This window comes from Carcharhinus amblyrhynchos, unplaced genomic scaffold, assembly GCF_965287045.1.
Source record: "Carcharhinus amblyrhynchos unplaced genomic scaffold, sCarAmb.v2.hapA scaffold_38, whole genome shotgun sequence".
NCBI classification, from domain to species: domain Eukaryota; kingdom Metazoa; phylum Chordata; class Chondrichthyes; order Carcharhiniformes; family Carcharhinidae; genus Carcharhinus; species Carcharhinus amblyrhynchos.
Genome location: NW_027649779.1, coordinates 10,269,769 through 10,286,969, shown reverse-complemented (window position 1 = coordinate 10,286,969; position 17,201 = coordinate 10,269,769). Strand labels below are relative to the sequence as shown.

Genomic DNA, 17,201 nt, shown 5'->3' with positions numbered 1-17,201 from the left:
TTCAAATGATGTCACATTGCCCTTTGAATACTTCAATTGAATCTGTCTGCACCACACAATCAGAAGTGCATTACAGACCCTAACTTGTGTGTGAAGGGATTCGCTCAGTCATCCTGCCTCACTGAAATTCTTCACACTGAAAATAGTCCTCTTAAATGTTTTAAATGTGTAAAAATTTTAAAAGCAGACAAGAAGTGTTGAAACACCAACTCATTCGTGATTAATAAGGGAATCAAGGGTTATGGGGAAAAGGCAGAAGAATGGGGGTGAGAAAAATATCAGCCATGACTGAATGGCAGAGCAGACTTGATGGGTCGAGTGGCCGAATTCTGCTCCTATGTCTTATGATCTTATGCTCATTCATTCAAGGGTGATGTCATTCATCTGCTCCATATGTGGGAAAGGATTTGCCCTTTCAACCTGTTGAGACCCCAGTGAGCTCACACAGGGAAGAGCTTCATTCAGTCACCCAACCTGATTAAACACCAGTGAGATCACATGTGACTACAGAGATTGGCTTCTATTGACATTACTACTTTTTTTTAAGTTTATTTAGTAGTGTCACAAGTAGGTTTACATTAACTCTGCAATGAAGTTACTCTGAAAATTCCCTAGTTGTCCCACTCCAGTGTCCGGATACACTGAATTTTGGAGAATTTAGCATGGCCAATGCACCTAACCAGCACATTTTTCGGAATGTGGGAGGAAACCAAAGCACCCAGAGGAAACTTATGCAGATACAGAGAGAACGTGCTGACTCCATAAGACAGTGGCTCAAGCTGGGAATCGCACCTGGGTCCCTAACGCTATGAGACAGCAGTGCTAGCCACAGTGCCACCATGCCACCCAGTTGGACTGAACAATGTTCATTCTGAGAGTCAGGTTTTGTTTCTGACAGTAATAACCATCCTAACTTGACTGGAGAATATGAAATTAGTCAACTCTTTTTCAAAATTATTCTTCTGGATTTTTTCTTTTGGAGAGTTATTACATATTTCTGCTGTGAAATGAGAACTCCCACAACTTGCCTGGACTTGCAAAATCTCAGTAACTGTCCTGGCTGGAGACAATTCACACCTCTTTAACCTGTGCTTAACCCTCTCTCCACTCACATTGTCTGTACCTGTAAAGACTTGATTACCTGTAAAGACTCGCATTCCAACCGTTAACTTGTAAATTGAGTCTGTGTCTATGTTTGCCCTGTTTGTGAACACAATTCTTCACTCAACTGAAGGAAGAACACTCCAAAAGCTTGTGCTACCAAATAAACCTGTTGGACTTTAACCTGGTATTGTGAGACCTTTGTGCTCACCCCAGTTCAACGCCGACATCTCCACATCATAATTGAACCCAGCCAGAATCAACACAATCAAGGAAGGAGTGAGAGGGGAAACGTTAAAAAAAGCTTTGATACCTCTGTGTGATCCACAGCAGAACTTCCAGAAATGGAGCACAGAAGATCACCAATTCACAATATTTTGTTAATTTATCTCAAATGTTAACAATTTTATTTTGTATTAACTCTTTGAAATTTCAGTGGTGCAGTTATCACCCAGCATTCGCTGCGGGTGTGAAAGTCCCCTATTCACTCCACAGGTGGCCAGTACGCAGGCGCGGTGCTGCCTCTGGAGCATGCGCAGTGTCACTTTCCTCGGAGCTTGCGAGTGTGGGAGACGGTTTTTTTTAGCGGGTGAGAGTCGGTGGGGTGGAGGGAGAAATGGAACTGGGAGTCGAGGTGGGGAGGGAGCGGAGGCTTCACAAACACCCGCTGTAGACCGCAAGGTCCGAATCAGAGCCTGCGGGTCCCGGGTTTGCAGCTGCGGGGATTTTATCGGGGATTCGGCCCCGCGCCGCGGCCGCCATCTTTGTTCAGCGGGGAACAGAGCGCATGCGCGGTCAGTGGGCGGAGCTAAAGCAGACAATGCTGGAAAATCTCAGCAGGTCTGACAGCTTCTGTGGGGAGAAAATAGAGGTAATGTTTCCAGTCTGGATGATCCTATGTCAGAGCTAAGGGTAAAGAGAATCAAAAAAAATTATACTATGGGGTGGAATGGGTTGAAGGGAATGTAAGTGAGGATAAAGATGACTGAGAAGTTGCTAAAAATCAGAGAATCAGAATCTTACAGTGCAGAAGGCGGCCATTTGGCCCCCTCGAGTCTGCACTGATCACAGTCCCACCCAGCCCCTATCCCCATAAGCTCATGCACTTACCAAGCTAGTACCCCTAATACGAAGGGGCAATTTAGCATGGCCATTCCACCTAACCTGCACATCTTGGGTCTGTGGGAGGAAACCTGAGCACCTGGACAAAACCCACACAGACATGGGGAGAACGTGCCAACTCCACACAGACAGTGACCCAAGCTGGGAATTGAACCCTGGTGCTGTGAGGCAGCAGTGCAACCACTGTGCCACCATGCTGCCCACTGTGGCACAGTGGTTAGCAGTGACCATTAAGAGATCAGAATGTTTTGTTTGGCAGAGCAGAGGTATAGATGGTTAAGGCAGTTGGCCTGGAGTGGGGAGGCACAAGAAGGAGAGTGGGAATAGGGAAGTGGAAAAATGGAAGAGAGAAAGAAGAATGATACAAATGGATGAAAAAATGAAACAAAATTAAGTAAAACTAATGGAAATTCACTGGTGGTGGAGAGAGATCACACTGTAAAGTTGTTCACTCAATGTTCAGTTCAGAAGGCTGTGAAGTGCCCATTCGGAAGATGAGGTACTGTCCTTTTGGTTTGCTTTGGGGTTCAATTGAACATTGCAAAAGGCCAAGGATGGATGTGTGGACAGGAAGTCAGGGTGGTGTGTTCAAGTGGTAAGCATCTTTGTCTTAGAGCTTTATTTTTAAATGACCTGGTGTTCTAGATTCACCGTTGAGGAGAAACATCCTTTCAGGACTTATTTTGTCAAGCACCCAGATAATTTTATATGCTTCAATAAGTTAGAATCTCATTTCTCTAAACTTCAATGATTATAGATGCACCCTGCCCAAACTTTCTTCATAAAACAAACCCATCTGTGTCCCAAATCAGCTTAACGTACCTTGTCTGAACTACTCCCAATTTAAACATATTGATCTTAAATCATCCTACATTAGGAAACAGGAGGAGAGAATATTCCCTGTTTCTATCCTGGACTGAATGATGGATTTGGAAACTCCTTTTCCAGGGGTTTAGAAGGGGAGGATTTACACAGCAATCTCAAACAAAGAAAAATGTTTATCTCGTAATTTCAAACCACAGTTGACACATGACTCTTGTAATTTGCTTTTAAAGGGAGTGAGAAGATTTAGAGACTGCAATTTTTCTCTGACTCCAGTGCTTCTGACATCTTTCCAGCTGCAGGCTCCAGCAGCAAGTTTAAATTTGAAAATAGTGAAATTGTTCCAGAAGTGAGTATTATTGAACACTCATCTACAGTTCAGAGTTTTTAGTGCTGCGCTCTGTTATCTGTGTGAGATTCCATGGCTCTGGGGCTGGTGTGATTCACCAGCAAGTTCACACTGAGGAAAGGCTGATCACCTGCACTTTGTGTGGGGAGGGTTCAGTCGGTCATTCCACCTGCTGACACATTGGTGAGTTCGCGTTGGTGAGGGGCCATTTACCTGTTCTGACTATGGGAAGGAATTCACTCAGTCGTTCCACCTGCTGAGATACGAGCAAGTTCACAAGTGATGACAGGGGTTGGATTCTGCTGTTATTGCTGCTGTTAATTATGTCTAGGATTGAACCATGTTCATTCATCCAAGTCATCGGTGCAGACTTGATGCAGTTCCTGCACTGCAAGGGTTCTATGGATTCTAAAATTCTGTACAAATTGAACACAATTTCATTATTTCTGATTTCTGTACATCTGGAGATAAATTCTACTCCTATGTGAGCATTTTGATTGATTTGCTGACTCGCAGTGATGTTTTAAATTCATTATTCACTTTAAACCAGTGAAGGATATTCCACAGCAACTAGGGTTGCCTATTCTCAGTTTCTGAGCTGTACTGACTGTGATGACATTTGTAAACTCCTTTTACAGGATGTTAAAAGGGGAGGATTTGCCATCCGAAATCTCAAACAAAATTTCACGTCAAGCTCTGATAGAGTCATTCATTACGTTGGGGAAACCATCAGAGTGACAGGAAAAGCACTGAGATGCAGACACCCATACCATGGGAAAACTGTGGAAATGTGGGGATTGTGGAAAGCGATTCAAATTCCCGTCTGGGCTGGAAACACATCAACGCCGTCACACTGGGGAGAAACCGTTCACCTGCTCCAATTGTGGGAAAGGATTCACAGATTCCTCCACCCTACTGGCACACCAGCGAGTTCACACTGGGGAGAAACCGTTCACCTGCTCCAATTGTGGGAAAGGATTCAATCAGTCTTCCAACTTGCTGAAACACCAGCGAGTTCACACTGGGGAGAGACTGTTCACCTGTTCCAGTTGTGGGAAGGGATTCACTCAGTCATCCCATCTGCTGACACACCAGCTCGTTCACACTGGGGAGAGACCGTTCACCTGCTCCGTGTGCGGGAAAGGATTCGGAGATTCCTCCAGCCTGCTGAGACACAAGAGAGTTCATACTGGAGAGAGACCGTTCATCTGCTCCAATTGTGGGAAGGGATTCTCTCGGTCATCCACTCTGCTGACACACCAGCGAGTTCACACTGGGGAGAGACCATTTACCTGTTCCAGTTGTGGGAAAGGATTCACCCAGTTAGCCACCCTGCTGACACATCAGCGAGTTCACACTGGGGAGAAGCCATTCTCCTGCTCTGTGTGTGGAAAGGGGTTCATTCGGTCATTCCACCTGTTGAGACACCAGCGAGTTCACACTGGGGAGAGGCCATTTACCTGCTCAGAGCGTGAGAAGGGATTCAGTGATTTATCTGCGCTGCAGACACACCAGCGAGTTCATACTGGAGAGAGACCATTTACCTGTTCTGATTGTGGGAAGGGATTCACTCGGACATCCACGCTGCTGATGCACCAGCGAGTTCACACTGGGGAGAGACCATTCACCTGCTCTAACTGTGGGAAGGGATTCACTCAGTCATCCACCCTGCTGTCACATCAGCGAATCCACACTGGAGAGAAGCCATTTACCTGCTCTGTGTGTGGGAAGGGATTCACTCAGTTATCCACCTTGTTGAAACATCAGCCCATTCACAAGTGATGACAGGAGTTGGATTCTGCTGTTATTGCTGCTGTTAATCATATCCCGGACTGAAGCATGTTCATTCTGACAGTTGGTGAAGTGGGAGGTCAGAGGGTTTCTTGCTGTTGGACTGGCCGGTCTCTCAATTTTCATTCCTGTGGCTGATTCCCTTTGAGCGATGGCACATTCCCACTGAAATGATCCACGAAAGCAGATGTCAGATGAGACTGAGATGAGGAAAAAATTCATAATTCAAAGGACAGTGACCGTGGGGAATTCTCTATCACAGAAAGCTGTGGAATTCAAATTACTGAATATATTCAAGGAAGAGATAGTTTTTGTTTTAGATTTTAATGGCTTCAGGTGGTATGGGGAGGATATAGCATTGAGGTAGTGGATCAGCCATGATCATATTGAATGGTGGAGCAGACTCAAATGGCCTGCCCTTAGTTTCTATATAGTACATTAACTTTATACTGGATCATAAATAGTCTTTTTCCGACCACTACAGGTCGTAGAAGAATCGTAGAATCTCTACTGCACCAACCACAATCCCACCCAGGTCCTACCCCCATATCCCTTCATAGTTACCCACTAATTCCTCTAACCTACGCACCTCAGGACACTAAGGGGCAATTCTGTAGCATGTCCAATCAACCTAACCCGCAAATCTTTGGATTGTGGGAGGAAACCGGAGCACCCGGAGGAAACCCATGCAGACAAGAGGAGAATGTGCAAACTCCACACAAACAGGTGTGGTGTCTTTTATCCATCCTCATTCGGAGTGCGGAGTTGGCCGCACTCTGAACAATTTTTTCCAATTTATATTCTCTGGAATTTAGAAGAATGAGGGAAGATCAGATTGAGGTATACAAGATTATAAAAGGTGTGGATAAAGTAGATGTGGAGCAGATACTTTCTCTTGTGGGGCATTCTAGGATGAGAGGTCGTAGTCTAAGGATAAGGGATAGCAAATTTAAGATAGAGTTGAGGTGAAACCACTTCTCCTAAAGGGCTGTGAATCTGTGGAATTCACTACCCCAAAGTGCGATGGATGCTGGGATAGTGAGTAAATTTTAAGGAGGAGTTAGACAGATTTTTAATTGGTAATGGGTTGAAGGGTTATGGGGAGAAAGCAGGAAAATGAGGAGGAGGAGCATATCAGCCATGATCGAATGGCAGAGAAAACTCGATGGGCCGAATGGCCTAATTCTGCTCCTATATCTTACAAACTTATGAACACAGTTTTAAGATTTTGGAAAGAGAGACAGGGAAAATGAGGACTTCTTTTAAAAAGTAAATGGTAATGAGCTGGAACTCAACTGTTAAACTCAAAGGCTGATAATATCCAGACCCTGATGAATGGGGTTTGCCCTGAATGTTGAGGTCTCCCCTCCCACTTACTGCCCCTAACGCTGCCTCTGCTTAACCACCTCCTTCCCACCTGAAGGTGAAACTAACAAGTGTCTGTCCCTGGACATGAGCCGCACTGCACGTGCCCCGTGTCACAATGCCCGGGGCTGATTGATGGCTGATTTGAACCAATAGGAAGAGAACCGAGGGAGAGCGGCTCATCCTCCAACCAATCAGAGTGAATGAGGGGCGGGGTCTTAAGTGGTGCCCAGAGCTTTATAAATATTCAGAATAACTTCCCTGTTTATATATCAATATCACACTTTATGAAGCTCGGGGTCAAATTTGCTTTGCTGACTACTCTCTTAGTATGTCTTGTAGATATAAAAAATCTCTCTCCTTCACCTCTTTCTCTCACCTCCCATAGAGGCCAGTTGGGTTTTTGTGACAATCAAGCAGTTTTCATGGTCATTTTTTCCTACTGCCAGCTTCACAAATTACCAGATTCGTTCAGCTCGATTTCACAACCTGCCTTTGTGTTTTGTGGGTTCTCTCTCATTCCCTTTTTTTCTGTTTTAAATCAATTTCACAGGGGTATTGGAAGTTGAGGATTTACAGTTGGGAAATTTGAACATCATCTCAGGATCTGAGAGTCACCCAATTCATCAGAACTTCAGTATCATCAGAATTTGAACATGGAAGGTAAAAGCACCGTTAAGAGTGGGGAGAAACCGTACACGTGTTCTGAGTGTGGGCAAGGCTACAGCCGATCATCTGGCTTGTTGAGACACAAGCACGTTCACACTGGAGAGAGACCCTATAAATGTGGGGACTGTGGGAAGGGATTCAGTTACCCATTTGAACTGAAAGCTCATGGGCGAAATCACACTGGGGAACGACAGTTCACCTGCCCGGTGTGTGGGAAGGGATTCACTCAGTCATCCAGTCTGGTGACACATCAGCGAATTCACACTGGAGAGAGGCCGTTCATCTGCTCTGACTGTGGAAAGCGATTCACTCATTCATACAACCTGCTGAACCACCAGAGAGTTCACACCGGGGAGAGGCCATTCCTCTGCTCTGACTGTGGGATGGGATTCACTCACTCATCGAACCTGCTGGCACATGAGCGAGTTCACACTGGGGAGAAACCATTCACCTGCCCCGAGTGTGGGAAAGGATTCACTCGGTTAGCCAACCTGCGGAAACACCAGCGCAGTCACACTGATAAGAAATGTGTTTGAATGCTCAACTCCAGGAAGTGCCGTGGAAGATTGGAGGAACCGATGTCCTGTCAATGTGTTCACACTGATAAGAGACTATTCAGATGCTCTCGCTGTAGGACTGAGTTCAGACAATCATCTCAACTCACTGTAAACCAGCACACTGATGCTGGGGAGAGGCTGTTTACTGCTCAGTGTGTAGGAAGGGATTTATCTGTTTACCCAACCTATTGACAGACCTGAGAGTTCACATGTAATTACTGAGATTGGATTCTTCTGTTAATAACATCCAGGACTGAACTATGTTCTTTGGGTCTGTTTCTGATGTTAATGAGTTCCATTTCAGATAGAGATTAATATTCTGGATAAAGGACAAATAAATCAGCTTTGTGTTAAACATAGTGTGACAAGTCCTTTTATTGTCACCAACATAAGTTAGTTCCTTTTCAAATTCTCTCCCTCCCCCGTTTCCTCCAACAAGAGTGAGGAGCTCATGGAGCTTCTTTGTCACTAAGATTGAGACAATCTGATCAGCTGCCTCTGCTGATTCATTCCCTTCCATTGGGCCAAACTGTCTCTAAAATCTCCTTCTTCCCTGAGCCTTAAACTTGCCTGTTTCTTTAGTTTTTCTCCTATCTCCTCTCATCCCCTCTAGAGCTCGCCTTCTCCGTGAGACTCACCCTCTGCTCCCTTCACTCTATTCTCACTAGGTTGCTGACCATCACCTTCCCTGTCTGAGCTGATTGTTTTAATTGTTCCCTTGCCTCGGCTCCTGTCACTATCTGCAAAACTGCCAACATCACCCCCTCCTCAAAGAACCAGCTCTTGCTCCCACCGTCCGAGCAAACTACTACCGATTTTCAACTTCCCATTCCTCTCTAAAATCACTGAATGTCTTGGAAAATGGAGAATGCGGGGAAACTCACAGGAAAAAATTCAAATTAAAGTTTCTCCAAGTTTATAAAATGGGAAAGAGAAGCTGAAGTGAGCATTGGTTCCTTGGCAGGTGAGACGAAGCGGCGCAGTGGTTAACACTGTGCCTCACGCTGCCAGGAAATTGGGTTCAATTCCCGGTTTGGGTCACTGTCTGTATGGAGTTTGCACGTCCTCCCTGTGTCTGCGTGGGTTTCCTCCGGGTGCTCCGGTTTCCTCCCACAGTCAAAAGACCTGTTGGTTAGGTGCATTGACCTGAACTGGCACCATAGAGTGCCAACTAGGGGAATTTCACAGTAACTTCATTGCTGTGTTAATGTAAGCCTTACTTGTGACTAATAAACTTTAAACTTTAAGACTGAGCAATAAATGATGGAATGGCCCAGACTCTGAACAAATATTTGTTCCTGTTTTCAGTAAAAGGCACAAAATACAATTGTGTTGGAAACAGTTCAGAGAAGGTTCACTGGGCTGATTCCTGGGATGAAGGGATTATTTTATGTGGAAAGGTTGGGTCTGACCACAGAGTTTATCAGAATGAGAGATGATCTTATTGAAACCTAAGATTCTGAGGGGGTTTGACAGGGTGGATGCTGAGAGGATGTTTTCCCTTCTGGAAATCTCAAACTGGAAGCGCAGTTTAATAATAATTGGGGAGGTGAGGAGGAATTAAACGAGAGGAGAGGAGGAATTTCTTCTCATTCACTTTTGGAATTCTCTCTCCTTAGAGAGCAGCGGAGGCTGGGTCATTGAATATATTCAAGGCTGAGTTCCCCAGAGCTTTGATCAAAAGGGAGTCGAAGGTAACGGGAGCAAGGCAGGAATGTGGAGTTCAGGCTGCAATCAGCCATAATCTGACCAGCCACAATCTCATTGATTGGCAGAGCAATCTCGGTGGGTGAAATGGCCGAATCCTGCTCCTATTTCTTATACATATCTGAAAAGGAAGGAGCTGCAGGTTGTATCCAATAATTTCCTGTTTTAATGATGTGCCACCATAAATAAAATACAAGATGTGGAACATCCATGAGAATGCAATCCTGACAATTACTTACAGAAAGGATTGAATCAGGCATCTCATCTTCTGAGACACCAGTGAGCTCACATTTCACTTGTGATGCTACTGTGCATTTAAGGAATGTATTTTAATTCTATTTCTGTGTTTTTTCTTTCATTGCCTGATGTCTGATGAAAGCACAATTGGCCTTTTTATTTGTAATTTGGGCCTAATGGAATGTCCTGTAGTTTTCTGAGTTTACATCCCTTTTGAATTGTTGTGGGAAGATTGATTGACAGGTCAAGGTCAGGTGGTTCCTTCACAGAAGAATCCAAGGATTCACTTTCAGTTTTAGTTAAAAGCTATTGGACTCCAGACTGGGAAGCAGAACTTCTGTGTCTCTCCCTGGTATTAGAAATTCTGCTGACTAGATGGAACCGTAATAATTAACAATCATCTTTCAGCCCTGAAATTTAAACCCACTGTTTCACTCTCGGTCAGGAATAGATCCCAGTTTTACACCGATCTCTGATTTGTCAGCATGTTTCCAGCCTTCACCTTTGTCCTTCCTGACTCTAAGCCCAGATGTAAAGGAGCTCCTGTTCTGTGTCTAGGAGCCCAAAGCTTTGGGTGAAGTCACAAGGCACTGAGTGCTGGAGGGACAGTATTTCCAATATTCACTCCTCCAGTTTCCAGGTCGGATCTGTACCTCACTCAATGTCTGTTGTATCATTGTCCCAGCGGTTAACAGGCTCCGGTGAATTCCTCCATCTGATATTTTAATGCAGACTTTTATAAATTAGTTTGAATGGGTTTATTTTAAATTAGTAACATCAGCCTTAAAGTCACTGATTCAAGACAGTCACAAAAACATGTTAAATCATCAATGGCTACTGAGTACAACCAGGCCTGAGGCAAGGGTTTCAGAGTCGATTCTGTGCAATGGAATATCTTATCAGTGTTGCCATGGTGAGCTGTCTGCAGTAAAGAGCCTGTTTGACTCTCTAACTCAGACTAAACTATTTTCTCCCACAGCGCACAAAATATTACACCCTGTACCTCAATAAATTTCCACCAAGTTATAAAGGGTTTAGACACAGAAATCATTCAAGCTGGAGGGTGTGTTTAAAAAAATCATCTGACATTTTATAAAATAAACTTCTCAACAATGGTTCAGCTGCTGTTTGAGAATTGAGTCAGGTTTTGGGGATCTGACACCAGGAAGGCCATGACACATGGTGCAGAACAGATTCACCACAGCTCAGAAAGAAGCCACTCTACCATTGCTGTAATTATGATGTGGAGATGCTGGCATTGGACTGGGGTAAACACAGTAAGAAGTCTCACAACACCAGGTTAAAGTCCAACAGGTTTATTTGATAGTAAACCCACAAGCTTTCGGGGTTTGCCCCTTCGTCTGGTGAGTGGAGAGTTCTGGTCTGAAACAGAGCATATAAAGGCACACACAGTTTACAGAATACTGATTAGAATGTGAGTCTTTACAGTTAATCAATTCTTAAAGGTGCAGACAATGTGAGTGGAGATAGCATTAAGCACAGGTTAAAGAGATGTGTATTGTCTCTAGACAGGACAGAAAGTGAGATGTTGCAAGCCCAGGCAAGTCATGGAGGTTACAGATAGTGTGACATGAACCCAAGATCCCACTTGAGGCCGTCCTCATGTGTGCGAAACTTGGCTATCAGTTTCTGCGCAGCGACTCTGCGCTGTCGTATGTCATGAAGGCCACCTTGGAGAACATTTACCCAAAGATCAGAGGCCAAATGCCCATGACCACTGAAATCCCGAGGCATAGTACATTAAGGAGACCATGCAGACACTACGACAACGGATGAATGAACATCGCTCGACAATCACCAGGCAAGACTGTTCCCTTCCTGTTGGCGAACACTTCAGCGGTCAAGGCCAGATCCTGCCTTATTTTACTAAAATCCACTCTCCCCACCCGTCCCACATTTTTTTTGCAAGTCATTGAGTACTTTGTCCATAACAAACTTTTGTTCTATCTGATCCTCCCCCATCAACAAACTCACCACATTTCTCCTGCTCTTTAGTTCTGAAGTAGAGTTACATCATGAAACATTAACACTGTTTCTCTCTCCACAGATGTTGCCAAACCTGCTGCTTTTTTCCAGCTCTCTCTGTATTTATGGGTGGGAAAAACACTATTTACCATCCAGGATAACATAAATGTCCTTCTTCAGCTTCTGTGGATCATTTCAGTGGAAATGTGCTCTCCCAGGCTCAAAGAGCATCAGCCCACTGGAAGCAAAGTTTTGAAACTGCCAAGTCCAGCAGAAAGAAACCCTCCGACCCTCCCACTTCACCAACTGTCAGAATGAACATGGTGCAGTCTTGGATGTGATTAACAGCAGCAATAACAGCAGAATACACTCCTGGTCATCACTTGTGAACTTGCTGGTGTGTTACCAGGTGGGATGACTGAAAGAATCCCTTCCCACACACAAATGGTCTCTTTCCAGTGTGAACCCACTGGTGTGCCCGCAAGCTGGATAATCTTCTAAACTTCTTTGTGCAGTGAGAGCAGCTGAACGATCTCTCCTTAGTGTGAATGTCACAATGGGACACCAGTTGCCAATATCTTTTGAAGCCGCTCCCACTGTCAGAACATTTAAAGGGTCTTCATTGCTGTGAGTGACAGTGTGTTTCAACAAGTGAGAGTAACTGAGTGAATCCCTTCCCACTCACAGAGCAGGTGAATGGCCTCACCCCAGTGTGAATGCGTTGGTGAATTTCCAGTCAACATGGGTGTCTGAATCCTTTCCCACAGTCCACACATTTCCATGGTTTCTCCATGCTGTGGGTGTCCTTGTGACTCTTCAGATTAAACGATCAGTTAAATCTCACACAGAGCACAGGTACAGTCTGTCCTTGCTATGATTGCTGCAATGTATTTTCAGGCTATGTAACTGATTAAAGTTCTTTTTCCACATTCAGTGTACTGGAAAACTCTCACTTGGGTGTCTGCATATCTCGGAGTTTTCACAATCTCACTTATTTTAAAGTATTCTGAAGCAGACAATACAGAGCAACATTTTTCCTGCTTGATTCAACAGTCAATGATGGTCAGGCCCCGATGAATCAAGCGACTCTGTCAGATCTAGATATGATGTTTATTTTAGATTTCGGTCTGTAAATTGTCACCTTCTGATGTCCTGTAGAATGAGTTTACAAAAGTCATCGTGTCAGTACAGGATAGAAATTCAGAACAGACAATTCTAGTTGCTATGAAACATTCTATCCTCTCTCATTCCCCAAAAGCTGTAAATCCCCATCTCACACACTCTCCCTCCATTCTCACCCTGCTGTATCTAATATTCACCCTCCCAATTCTCCTGAAGGTGCTGATTGAGGCTGATTAACAGATCCATTCTCACTTCTTCCTGTCCTGGACACAGAGAGTTGAAAATCTTCAAGCTGACAACCATGTTAAAGTTTTACATTTGGACATAAATGAACAGACTAATCACGGAATCTTAGAATGCTTACAGTGCAGGAGATCATTTGGTCCATTGAGTCTGCAATGACTCTGACAGAGAATCCCACCTAGACACCATTCCTATTTACCCCGCCATTCCCTCTCACCTACACATCTTTGGAGGTAAGGGACAATTTAGCATGTTCAATCAGCCTAAGCTGCACATCTTTAGAGTGTGGAAGAGAATTGGAGCACCCAGAAGAAGTCCATGAAGACACAGGGAAAATCTGCAGATCTGCTCAGACAGTGACCCAAGCCGGAGAATCGAACCAGTGTCCCTGGATCAGTGAAGCAGCTGTGCCAGCCTCTGCCACGGTGCCGCTGCAACGATGTGTATAATACGAAGCAAGAGATACATGAAAAATGTAAGGAGGATCCTAATTTAGGCAACAAGTGATGATCAGGAAGTTAAAAATTAAAGACTAGAGAAAGAGAAAAAAAGTGTTTTATTCGCAAATGTTGGAGACATAAGGAAGTTTGAATCTGTCTAAAGCTCAATCTTCATTCAGAGAGAGAGAGCAGCAGCAGCTTTGCTGGCCAGGAGTGAGCCGCTGAACAAGCCCATTGTCCATTTCCGCATTCAGACAGAGGAGCGGTGATTGGCTGGGGGAACAGAGTCCTTCCGGTCCTCCAGAGTTCCCATTGGTCAATCCCCCGCATACAGACAATGGGAGGCGGAGCCCCACGTGGGGGTAGGCGGGACTTTGCCTTCCAGCCGCGCTGAGCGGCTGTCCAATGGGAAAGGCTGGAAGACCCGGACAGACAATGGTCAGTGCGCCGGCTTTGTCCCGGGCCCCGCCCCACACACCCGCACATGCGCATTCCCCAAATTCCGCCAATGTGCACTTCCGACTCACTGCCTCTCACCGTAGCTGGCCAATGGGAAGTGTTAGAACACCGGAAGGACTCTTGTCCTCCAGCCAATCAGATTGTCCACCCAAGGGAGAGGCAAGGACACCTGCACCATGGAGAAACCATGGAAATGTGGGGACTGTGGGAAGAGATACAGATTCCCATCAGAGCTGGAGGTTCACCGGCGCATCCACACTGGGGAGAGACCATTCACCTGCTCTCAGTGTGGGAAGGGATTCACTCAGTTATCCCACCTGCGGACACACCAGCGAATTCACACTGGGGAGAGGCCATTCACCTGCTCTCAGTGTGGGAAGAGATTCACACAATCGTCCCATCTACAGTCACACCAGTGTGTTCACGCTGGGGAGAGGCCATTCACCTGCTCTCAGTGTGGGAAGGGATTCACACAATCGTCCCATCTACAGTCACACCAGTGTGTTCACGCTGGGGAGAGGCCATTCACCTGCTCTCAGTGTGGGAAGGGATTCACACAATCGTCCCATCTACAGTCACACCAGTGTGTTCACGCTGGGGAGAGGCCATTCACCTGCTCTCAGTGTGGGAAGGGATTCAGTCAGTTATCCAACCTGCAGAGACACCAGCGAGTTCACAGTGGGGAGAGACCGTTCACCTGCTCTCAGTGTGAGAAGGGATTCACACAATCGTCCCATCTACAGTCACACCAGTGTGTTCACACTGGGGAGAGGCCATTCACCTGCTCTCAGTGTGGGAAGGGATTCAGTCAGTTATCCAGCCTGCAGAGACACCAGCGAGTTCACAGTGGGGAGAGGCCATTCACCTGCTCTCAGTGTGAGAAGGAATTCACTCATTTATCAAGCCTGCAGACACACCAGCGAGTTCACATTGGGGAGAGACCGTTCACCTGCTCTCAGTGTGAGAAGGAATTCACTCATTTATCGAGCCTGCAGATACACCAGCGAGTTCACACTGGAGAGAGACCATTCACGTGCTCTCAGTGTGGCAAGGGATTCAGTGATTCATCCAACATGCGGAGACACCAGCGAGTTCACACTGGGGAGAAGCCATTCATCTGCTCTCAGTGTGAGAAGGGATTCACTCAGATATCCAGTCTGCGGACACACGAGCGAATTCACACTGGGGAGAAACCATTCATCTGCCCTCAGTGTGGGAAGGGATTCACTGACCTATCCAACCTGTGCACACACCAGCGAGTTCACAGTGGGGAGAGGCCGTTCATCTGCTCTCAGTGTGGGAAGGGTTTTAGACTTTCATCCCAGCTGTTGAGACACCAACAAGTTCACGAGTGATTCCAGGGGTTGGATTCTGTTTATTGTTTCTGCTCTCAATTACATCCAGGACTGCATTTTGTTCATTCTCACAGTTGGACAATGGGGAATGTTGGAGGGTTTCTTTCAGCTGGACTGGCTGGCCTCATGACATTGCATCCAGTGGGTTAATGATCTTTGAGACTTGTTGCAAATACCTGCTTTCAAATTTCACAAAAGTATCATCAGTGACAGGATGTTAGGAAGTTCAGAGATAATTAGTAAGGATTTCTGTTTGGAACCCCCAAATGCCCATCCAATTTTCTTTGAAATTATTTATTGTCTCCACTTTCTCCACCTTCTTAGGCAGCGAGTTCCAGGTCATCACCATTCGCTACATCAAATTATTCTTCCTCACATCCCCCCCATCTCTGACTCAAAACTTTAAATCTATGACCCCGCCTTGTTCTTGTCCCACCAACGAATGGGAACAGCTTTTCTTTGTCCACCTGATTTAAACCTGTCAGAATCTTGTCAGGAATGTGTAGCTGGAAATCCCTCCCTAATAGCACTGTGGGCATACTTACACCTTAGGCATTGTAGCAGTTCAAGAAGGCAGTGTTGGGGTTGACCATGGCCGAGGCAGCTACATACAGCCACATATTCTGTTATAAAAGGACTGCAGATTATGGGACTGGACTCTCTTGACCACATTCTTGTGACTACTCAGTTTCTGCAATCACAGATCATTAAAGCTGCTTAGCAAGGCTCCAAAAGAGGACCTGGTGAGAATATTTACACAGAATGCATTAGCATTAAACTTACTCCATAAGTTTGAGCAGCATGGTAGCACAGTGGTTAGCACTGCTATCTCATAGGATTTGATTCCTGGCTTATGTCACTATCTGTGTGGAGTCTGCACATTCTCCCCATGTCCTCCTTTCCTCCGGGTGCTCCAGTTTCCTCCCAAAGTCTAAAGATGTGCAGATTAGGTGGATTGGCCGTGTTAAATTGCCCCTTAGTATCAGGGGGACTAGCTAGGGTAAATGCATGGGAGATAGGGCCTGGGTGTGATTGTGGTCGGTGCAGACTCAATGGGCCAAATGGCCTCCTTCTGCACTATAAGATTCTATGAATCTATGAATAACCAGCTGGTGTTCAGCGGCTGAGATGTCCGAAACTGTAAAAAAGCGGGTCTGACCAATCAACAAACGATGGTAGGTAGTAGATTAAGAAGCGTTCTCAGGCATTGCTTCAATTATTTTATCATAGATTTGTGATAAGAACTGTGAAGGTTTTGTTATCCGGTAGTCAGTGAAGTGACAATACACTCCAAGCAGCACTGGACTGAAAAGTTGACCTCTAAGAGTGGATTCTAATGGTTATAATCCGACCCAAGCGTGGACAGTGAAAAATTCACAGCTCGAGTGGGCACCAGACAGATTTCTTATCTGCGTTTTGGAAACTAAGAGCCAGAAACTTATCGATAAAATGATTTGAGAATAGAGCCAACATTTTGAGTCTGGATGACACTTCATAGGACCTCTCGTGAAGGGTCATCCAGACTTGAAAAGTTGGCTCTATGCTCTCATAAGAACACGGATCTTGCACCTCGACACGGATGCTGTCAGACCTGCTGGGATTTTCCAACATTTTCTGTTTTTGTTTGACTTTTATAATAAATGATTAAGTCTGATTGGAATCCCCACGACCCTCCTGCAATACAGAGAGAAATTGGTGACAAAAGGAGAAGAAGGATATGGATGATAAAGTGTGGGTTCTGATTCTCTGAGCCCGTGTAGAATTAAGAAAATGAGTGAACCAGTTGAGAAGAACAGAAATTACCCATCCCTAACAAAAACTGATCAAATTAAAATAGTTTGAGGAATATAACAAAAAAAATTAATAGATGAAGTTT

General features: G+C 45.2%; 1 protein-coding gene across 1 annotated transcript; it reads left to right on the top strand.

The window, feature by feature from the left end:
- The first annotated feature begins 2,694 nt into the window (after window positions 1-2,694).
- On the top strand, window positions 2,695-15,492 carry LOC145362486 (uncharacterized). The gene is made up of 5 exons (XM_080218499.1): window positions 2,695-2,818; window positions 3,279-3,394; window positions 4,033-5,172; window positions 7,233-7,749; window positions 14,153-15,492. Exons 3-5 carry the CDS (start codon window positions 4,166-4,168, stop codon window positions 15,323-15,325), a joined length of 2,697 nt encoding a protein of 898 aa, XP_080074625.1. The 5' UTR covers window positions 2,695-2,818; window positions 3,279-3,394; window positions 4,033-4,165; the 3' UTR covers window positions 15,326-15,492.
- Window positions 15,493-17,201: the final 1,709 nt, after the last annotated feature.